Genomic DNA, 9,899 nt, shown 5'->3' on the forward strand with positions numbered 1-9,899 from the left:
ATCGCCGTCTCCGACGAAACTCGAGCCACCGCTGCTACACTGAGTCGCTGGCAGTATCCTTAGCCCAGAAGCACAACATCCTGTCTTTTTGATCCATCATAGGTGGTCGAGACTAGATCTCAGTGTACCCATTCTTTAACTCAAGACAGTACTTGCATAGCATGTCAAGTTAGCACCACATCCTCCTCCTTAGCCAGTCAGCGAAGTCTAGTCAGTCATATACTTTTTGAAACCTTGTGCAATGATGTTGTCAATCCTGACGCAATGATTGCGTAATAATACATATTCCTATAGGTAGATAACTCCAGTAAACTAGCCTTTCCTTTTCAACCTAATCCATCTCCTGAAAGTTCGTTCTCTTCCATTCTAACTCTGATTTAGGCGATTTTTGCATCTAAATTCTTCTAAAATCATACTTATCCAACCATAGTATTTTTAAAATATTTTAATGATATTTGGTATACTGTTCTTAGTTAGCTTTACTGTGTACTTTTCTAGTGTGTTTTGAGAGCAGATGAAGAGCAGTTCAAGAACCTATAGGACTAAGTCTTTGAAGAGTCTGAGCAACAAGTTGGAAGAGGCAAGTGTCCTTGAACATTATGATTGTAGTTTTTCAAATACGTTCTTTATTTCAAACATACATGCTGTTAATATTGAATCCCATTTACTTATAGTACCCTATTCCATATACTTCTTATCGCGTAGTTGTTAGTAATGGTTATGATGGGTAGTTATGCTTTGCTTTGCACAAGGGTATGAAAGGGTTATTGATTAAATATGACTAATAAATTTGCAACTATGAGTTGAAAATTTTTGGTAATAGTATAGTAACATGGAACCTTAGGTCTTGAGCAAAGAAGTGTTAGTGATGGTGATCATAGTTATGTTATTAGTTTAGTGTTTGCTCAAGTGACCTAAGTAAGAACCAGTTTGTGGAGCAACAACCCAAGAAGTATCATACTAGTCATGAGACTTGGTATGGAACAGTCCTGACCTATTAATTAGTGAATTCCAGTTTTGTGCGTGCCAAACCGTAAGAGTGGATATGCGAGAATGGATAAGGCCAGAACCATTTGGTTAGTGGTATGTGATGTGTAGTGGAAGAGAAGAGTAAATCTTTTTGGAACTACAAGGTACAAAATGGAGCTTCTAGATGGTGTAAAAGCCATTTTGACGGTGGTGAAACCTAGCGGGCGTGCACATACTGGATAAAACTTCGTAATAGCCTTGTAGTGATCTCCGAGTGACACACCATAGGCGTGTGTTAAGTGCTTGGCCAACACATCAACAAGAAAATCACGACTCGTGGGGAAAGCTGGACAACCTCTGCAGAGTATAAAATCTGATGTATCAGTTGTGCTCACGGTCATGAGAGATTTGGATCCTCACATGATTAGTTGGTTTGGTTGGATGATTCTTGGTTACATGTGGAGGGTATCAAGTTGAATGGTTTGGGAATCTGAAGTGGTTTCCAGGAAGAGTATGTGATCCGTCACTAATGACTTGTTCTGGCGTAGTGGTGACTGCGCGACCAGTGGCGTGCTGTAGGCGATGGCGCCAACCACTTGCAGGCGGCGGCCCGACCGCTTGCAGCAGCGCAGTACAACTACGTGCGAGCGGTGGCCCGGCCGCTTGCTGGTGGCAACAGTATAGCCACGTGCAAGCGTCAATTATATACAAATCGCGATCTAGCAAACATATCAATTCCATAAAACGATCTATTTGTTCGGCATACACATGCTGCAGGGATTGATGCCGGTAGATCGCGTGGTGGAGGATGGATTCAATGTAGTGTAGTTCGGTCGCAGGCAGATTCGTTCCTCTAGCTTCTAGCTGAACTTCGTGCTGATAACGTATTGAGAAACCTCTGTTACGAGGTGTAGTCTAAAGATTCCACGATAAACAATCACACAAAAGAGACACAATATAGGAAAAAAAAGTCTTTTTATTTCATCTATGTATTACAATAAAGATGTCACCCTAGTATTTATACGTAAAAACCCTAAAAAATAGAATCTATTACTAAAAAATAAAAAATTCTGATAAAATAAAACTCTACAAAATCGCTGTTCATGAAACACTAGTTTTGTTTTAAAAAACCACCCGAGTGACCTGTAGACATCCTAAATTGCACTATTCCTCAAAACCGCTTTCTATCTCTCTCCTCTCCCACCCGTCGGCGACCCGGGAGGGATTCGTGTCGTCTGACTTTGCAGGCGTGCTACAGTAACTCGCAGTTCGCATTTTTCCCGTGCATCGGATCGCGAATGGATGGGTAGGATTTGAGTGGTACAGTACTGTTACAGCAGTATTTTTGCTACAGTAACATATACTGTTACAGCAACTACATAGAGTAAAAGAAAATGATAGAACAATAGTTACATTATGGCTAGAATGTCCTTAATTTCCCCTCTGGAGATCTCCTGTATATAGCTTCTCTTGTACTTTGTCTGTTTATATATATATATATACACACATATATATACATATATATAATATGATATAATATAATATAAAACAGTGGGGGCTTCCCCTACTGTATTTCCATAAAAAAGAAGTTGTATTGCAAAACTAAATATTTAGCATATCAATATATCGTTGTTTTGCGATACAACTTCTTAAATTGTAGTTTCCCGATAGTTTGGCCAACTTATCCGCAGTTTTGTGGGATATTTTCTCAAAAATTTATGTTTCACCTGATAAAAATAATTTGTTTTTATTCGAAGCCAGCTTACTTGTATGTAATTTTGACCCTACAGCAAAAGATTCACAACCTTTTCTTTTTGTTATTGCAGGTGGACATTTGGCTATTAAGTATTGATCAGCACGATGTTAGCAAGATGGCTAGAGAGTACGCTGAGGACGTAAACAGGGAAAACAAACCAAATATTCTGTTGCACAGTATCTTTATTCAAACCTGTTTGTTTACAATATTCTTATTCCAGTTTGTTTATGATTTGTTCACACCATATTCCATGTCAGAGAGATGCACAATATGTACTTAACTCTACACAGACATGCTACCTAATTTACTAGAAGACCCTGAGTTGCATGATAGGGGGGATCCGGCACAGACTATATTCATGGAAGATGAGGCGGTATGTAGTGTGCTCTTCTCGTAACAGCAAAGAGTTGGCCTTTCTTGCTGTCTCTGGCAAAATTTATACATTGGTTGTACCTTTTGCATCGCAAAGCTAGCTATGCAGAAACTGTTTCCATGCTACAGTTTTGGAGAGCACAAACACTCAAGGTCCTTTCAACTTGCGATCATTATCAGCTATTGTGTAACCATGCACTAGACTCGTTTATCTCTGACGAAACAGATAAAAAGAATTTTTAATGCTTCCAAAGGCTGTCCAATAGTGTGTAGCCCTATAGGTTGCATAGTCTAACTGAAAGGAGGGATGGAGATAAAATATAGTTTCAAAAAATGGCACAACTGTTAAGAGGTTCAAACATTAGATTTTCATCTTTACGCTGCAGGTGCCTGAAAGCTTGTGTGTTGTGATAAAAAGAACCGATCTCTATCCATTGTATTTTTTGCTTCATTACTCGATTCGTTTAAAGGTCTATATAATAGTCATTTTTCAGCAGTTCTCATTCGCATTTTTTGTTCACTAGTCACTGTGTACGTGGAATCCATGTTGCCACAAAACTATAGTATGTATAAACAATAATACTGAAAACCATTTCTTTTAATCTTACTTTTAGATATTTCGAAATTGTAATGAACATTGATAATATAAGAACTGATCAAGGATTTATTAGCTTTGGTCATTAACCATTGTTTAATGATAACCTTTTTTTAGGGTGGGTAACAAATTTGAGTTTTAGCTGTTGGATCTCCTAGACGGATGGTTGGGAACTTGGGATCCTTCGGATGTGCTTAACTCGTCCTTTTAGAGTATAGGTTTTTTCAGTGTAACCTAACATAGAGATGTGAAATGTTCTGCATTTTATAGTGGACAATCACCAGTAGTTTAGAGGCAATATTTAGTTTTCCTGCTTGTTTCATGAATGAGGTCATTTAAAATGCTTTTTATTGCAGGCTGTTTTAAGTTTTAAAATGGGGAGAGTGTTCTGCCCTCCGAAAATAGCATCAGGCAACCCATGTTTGGAGCATATTAAATATGTAATCCTCCCTTGGTTTAGAAAGTTCGAGGTGGTTCAGAAGGAAGAGGACGGTGGTAACAAGTAAATCTCTTTCACTTATCTAGGATCTAACAAAAGTCGAGTTTCTGCTTCCTGTCAAAGTTTAAGTATGCAATTCAGTAATTCACCAGTAGAAAATACAAAGATATATGATCCGGCTTATGCCAGGACAATATGTGTCATATAGTCATCCTGCACAACTAAATTAACTTCTAATTCTCCAGAGAATTTTTATGCTGGTGAATTTACCATGCTGCAAATCTGATGACAAACAATGTTATGTGCCATTGTTTGTTTTGTTTACACAGGACATTTGCAAGTGTGGAAGAACTTATTTTTGCTTATGAAAGTGGTGTGGTTAATTCTGCTAACTTAAAGCTAGCTTTTGAGCGGGCATTGAACAAGATATTGCAGGTAACTGTTCTTTAAGAATTTGTGTCCAAGTCATCTTTTTGAAGGAAAATTTTGCATTGTGAATCCCACATGTCAATAAGATAACCAGGGGAAAATACAAAATTTTAAAACATTTTGAGCAAACAAAGTGGTGGGCTCTGTTGTTTGTTTGTTTGACCAAACAAAGTTAACCAACAATTAAGTCATTCAAGTGGCATGTTGCTGCTGTTTTTTGTTTGGAAAAGGTTCACTTTACTTCCTTGAACTATCGTGTATGTTAACACAATGAACAAACTTTTGTCCACCTAGCCCCTAGATTTACAAGGCCAGATTATTTCACCCCCTATTTGGATTTGCATAGTTGTTTAACCACCATGTAGATTACGTGGTAGGCAAGTCACCTTGAAAAAGTGCCACTATGGAGGAAAAAGATGTGGAGAGTTAATTTCAGCATCCATTGTGTGTTTCCAAGTGGCAAAACCGAGTGATGTGGCTGTGCAGTGGCAATGCCACCATCCATGCCATCACCATTATGCAAAACTGGTTTAGGTAGTGAAGTGATACGGAATTTAATGTTCAGGGGCAAAAAAAAAAGTTCAGGGGGTTAGGCGGACAAAAGCAATACTCCAGGAGAGTAAAGTGATCCTTTCTTTTTTCTTTCTATAAAAGCTACCTTTATTTAAAAAGGCTATTCATGGCATGTGTTAATACTTAATATAACATATAATGAGTTTCGCACGGTAATGCGCTATGCTCCTAACGAATATGTATATAGGGAAAGCAAGTCGTATTGGTTTTATTGTGAGTACAATGTGTGCAACATTGTAGATCTAGACATCTTAGGAGCAGGAAATTTCTATATAATGATAGGTCTGTTTACTGATGATACTGGTGAGTAGTCACACGTCTCTGTAAAGTTTTAATTTTCCTTTAAGGACAAAGATAATATGAAAATTAGAATATTTCAAAAGTGAAAAAACTAAATGAGGTTCTACTTTCAGGCTGCAGTAGATTTTTTAAAATTATTTCATTTTGTTGCCACTATTTGAGGTTACTTACTACAAATGATATTCTACTCCAATTATATGTTCTAACCATTGTCTCTTGTTGCAAGCCTGTTCGTGACTACTTCAGGGGCAACAATGAAGCCAAGGCTCTAATTCACGCTGTTGAGGTATATTTTGTTTCCTATGCTTCTCTCAACAACCATGTATATTTGTGTTGGCAGAACACTTGTCAGGAGTAGATCTCAAAAAAAAAAAAACTTTTCAGGAGTAAAGTATTATCTGGTTGAGAAATGACTAATGATGAGTCAATTTGAATGTATTGACTTGAATTAGTAGTTTAGATGATAAAAGCAGAGTTATATTTGTATCACCACACTATGTTGGCCTGCACTACCTGACGACAACACTACCAATAGTATCTTAGTTTGTTCCCGTACTATCCATAGGACTTAGGGTTGTATTTGGAAAATGATGAGCATTAAGGACCACCTCTAGGCGATAAACCCAAAAGCTAAAACACCAAATCTTTAACAGGACCCTCCTGGTTGCTTGGTTATTTGCTTTTGGGGAAATCCAGTTTTGGTCCCTTAACTCTCCAGAATCTATTTTTTCACCCGCAACTTTGGTACCATTAATTTTTATGCCCCTCAACTATTGAAACTAGTGCAAATAACAGCAATCTACCATAAAAAGTTGTGGAACCCACCAGTCAGCTTCTTGTGTTCTACATACTTCCTCGTATTCTCCTGTGCTCCTCTCTTGCCCGTTGACCGGTTTCCTCCTAGCTCTCTTCCTCCCTTCTGCTTCATCGTATCCGCACAAAATGAAGCACAAAGCAGGACTGGATCAATCAACAATGCACATATACGAGGGGGAGGCGGCACAGTTTAGGCGGCCATATTGGGGTACTGCAGAGACAAGCATCCCACAAAAACCCTGCATCAAGTGTTCAGACAATGGCAAGCTCAGGGAGTGCAAGGTTGCGACGCTCGAAGGTGGCTGCATCTGGAGCAGTGGGTCTTCAGCACCTATCCACCGACTTTTGTGATGCATATCGCATCACAAAATTTGGTGATAAACCGCATAGGACACTAGTCTAGCACATCACAGCTGATTAGGCGATAGGGTGACACATCACTTGTAAGACAACCACTCTGGATTTGGGTTTTAGTAATTCGGTTTTGTTAGTTGGAGGACCATTTTTAAACGGTCTTGCAGTTCAAGTTGTAAATTAAACCGTGGAAAAGAGTTGAGGTACCAAAAATGAACATTTTCCTTTGGTTATGGGATAACTCCCCAGACTGGTTGAACAGGTCCTCTCTCTGACCGCCTAGTCGAGAGACATTGCCCTGGTTTATTAGGGTATGGACGACTGGTGTGATCCAGAAGGTAACACTAGGTGTTTGCTTGACTCCTACCTCGTGAGTTCGGCAAGGATTTTCCCAATCATCAATAGAAAACAAAGTTCCCAAATTTCATAATTGAGTTCGTGAGTTCGGCTAGGTTTGGTCGTAGACACTGGGTTGTTGATTTATGTTAAACTGATTGTCTAAAATTTAATATTTTTGTTACAGCAACATGCATTGAGAAACGCGAGTGCTCGACGAGGATGAAGAGAACCAGACCGGGATGGATTCTGGGACCTCTGGATTCTTTCCTTTTATCTGCCAATCATGTATCCTTGTTTCATAGTCAAGCTGAACAATTATGTATATCCTGATTTGGTCGTCGTGCATTGTCATATTTAATCGTAATTGCCCCCCCCCCTTGCATTCTATTTGAACCGTTGTTTCGTAGTCAAGCTGAACAATTATGTATATCCTGATTTGGTCGTCGTGCATTGTAATTCCACCCCCCCCCCCCTTAAAAAAACACACACACAACACACATAGTTTCCATGTCTAAAGCTTGGATGATAAGATGCCGTGTGGACGGATATTAATAAGGTCATGTTTGGATCAGCTAGAGATTATAAGAATCTAAATTTTGGTTAGAGATTATAAAAAGCTGGATAGTAAAAAGTTGGCTAATAATAATCTGGGAGCTGTTTGGATCACTGGATTATAGGTGGTTGGATTTTAGTTGTCTATAATGCCCTTGCTGATTTTTCCTAATTTCCTGCTGCCCCTGCAGTTTAGCGCCAACTCTTTGGCCACCTCGCGTGCGTCAGCTCCCGCTCGAGGTCACCTAGGTTCCAGCAACCTCATGTCCGCGTATGAGTCCCCAAGCACCCACAGGGAAGGAGGCTTGGCGTTGTTGCAGCCACTGCTGCTAGTATTGCTGTGCTTGCGCAGCCCCTCATCCAACGCCTCCGCCGCCGGCAACAGCAACGCTGCCACGACCTCATGATCGAGTTGGCATGTACAGAGATGTAGTGAATAAGCCAAGATCGGAAGGAAGGGTTGACGGTGCATAGAGAGATCGATTGAGATGTATGTAGCAAAGTTATGTATAGAGAACAAGCGCCAAGGCTCTTGCAGCCCGAGGTTCTCGCATACAAATGTCCATATAGGGATTTTAAAAGTAAAAGTTGTAAGATTCATACAAATTTAAATATATGTACATACAAATAGCCTCTCACAATCACTCTCGCAAAGCAAACAAAGCATTAGTAAGATTATCACGGACGACATTCATGTGTTGATCTTCGTCACCTATTTGACTATTAGCACCACTTCGTTGAGATGAAGAGGCCGTCGGGATTGGCATGTAGTTTTCATCACGATCACACATGTCAAAGTCTGCATCCGTCATTGCACTTTCTCGAATGAAGTTATGAAGGGCCATGTATGATTTTGGTTTGCTTTATCATTGGATACCTTGGTAAGTCCAACAAGATCCTCCACTTCATCTTTAAAACACCAAATGAACGCTCGATGACGTTGCGTAGAGATGAATGCAAAAAATTGAATACCTCCTTTTTGCCACTTGGTCTTGGGCCTTGTCGAAACTCTGGTAAATAATACTTCGTTGCCTTGTACAGTGCAAGATAACCCGCTCGGTTAGGGTAGCCCGAGTCGACAAGATAAAATTTCCCTAAAAAATTTATAACATTACAAATTATATATAAAAAAGAGCATTCCAAATTTGACTTCGTCACAAGTGAGATAAGATGTCAACAAGTGAGTTTACCGGGTGGAGGATGTGGAAACTTGTCGCCATATTTGCGTATAGCGTCATTGAATACTCTCATGTCATGTACCGATCCTGGCCAACCCGCGACAGCAAAGGTGAACCTCATGTCGAAGTCACATATAGCCAAGACATTTTGTGTGGAATACCCGTGACATCCCACATGTTGAAGCATCTTTACGCTGGCACGACAACAGGTACATGTGTACCATCTATTGCTCCAATGCAGTTATTGAAATATGGTGAAAAACAAGCACCTTGTAGTCTAGGATGCACCATCCTGAATTCTGGATCTCTTGGTTTGATAATATCTGCTGAGAGCATATAGACATTATGCAAGACTTGTTCAAATTTCCAACTAACCGTCTCGGTTGACCTCTCGAAATGATTGCTAGCTTGTCTAACACTTTGTGGGGGCACCAATAATCCATAAAAACATGGCTAAAGCCTCTATGGAGCTAATCTTTTTTGTGGACTTCAGGCCGTAAGATGACACTAGCAACTGATGTAGCCTACCAAAAAGTGTACTACTCATCCTAAACATGTTGAAGCAAGATGTTTGATTATTAAGGGTTCTCATAACCCAATCATACCCAGAGAGTTCAGGTTCCCTCGTCTCAGACTTGTTCAGGAAAGTATCATCATAGTACATACCAATTATGCATGATAGAGCACCATATTCTTGCATCACCTCAAGTTGATACCGTGCAATCTCAAGTGTTTCATCCTCCACATCACTTGAAGAAGAGTTCATCTACAAGCATATATCCAAGCATCAGTTCACAGACAAGCATATATCCAAGCATCAGTTCACAGCCAACAAGCATATATCCAAGCATCAGTTCACAACCAACAAGCATCAGTACCAGACAAGCATTAGTTCACAGATAGCCTAGTGTCAATTCACATACAAGCATTAGTACCAAACAAGCATCAGTTCACAGATAGAATATATCCAAAAATCAGTTCACAGATATAGCAAATTCTGTGTTGCACTACATAGAGGAAATAAGGTCATAAATCAACATCAGTTCATAGGACATAAGCAAGTAGACAACTTCAAATCTTCAGTGACTAGTACATATTCTTCAGCTGGCACCACCTCTTCAACCAACCAAGCCTTCCTTCGTTGGTGGTAAAGGTAAAGAAAATATCACAATTCTCAGGTTTGACAAACAGTTGGCTGGACATGAAATGCTCCACACTTCCTTCCGC

The 9,899-nt window shown here is 39.7% G+C and overlaps 1 protein-coding gene across 1 annotated transcript; it reads left to right on the forward strand.

Annotated features, from left to right (window-relative positions):
- The first annotated feature begins 2,795 nt into the window (after positions 1-2,795).
- LOC133921877 (tyrosine--tRNA ligase 1, cytoplasmic-like) lies at positions 2,796-7,300 on the forward strand. Its single transcript, XM_062366951.1, has 5 exons — positions 2,796-3,098; positions 4,049-4,194; positions 4,461-4,566; positions 5,660-5,719; positions 7,127-7,300. Exons 1-5 carry the CDS (start codon positions 3,018-3,020, stop codon positions 7,163-7,165), a joined length of 432 nt encoding a protein of 143 aa, XP_062222935.1. The 5' UTR covers positions 2,796-3,017; the 3' UTR covers positions 7,166-7,300.
- Positions 7,301-9,899: the final 2,599 nt, after the last annotated feature.

Source organism: Phragmites australis, chromosome 6 (assembly GCF_958298935.1).
Source record: "Phragmites australis chromosome 6, lpPhrAust1.1, whole genome shotgun sequence".
Classification (NCBI taxonomy): Eukaryota; Viridiplantae; Streptophyta; class Magnoliopsida; order Poales; family Poaceae; genus Phragmites; species Phragmites australis.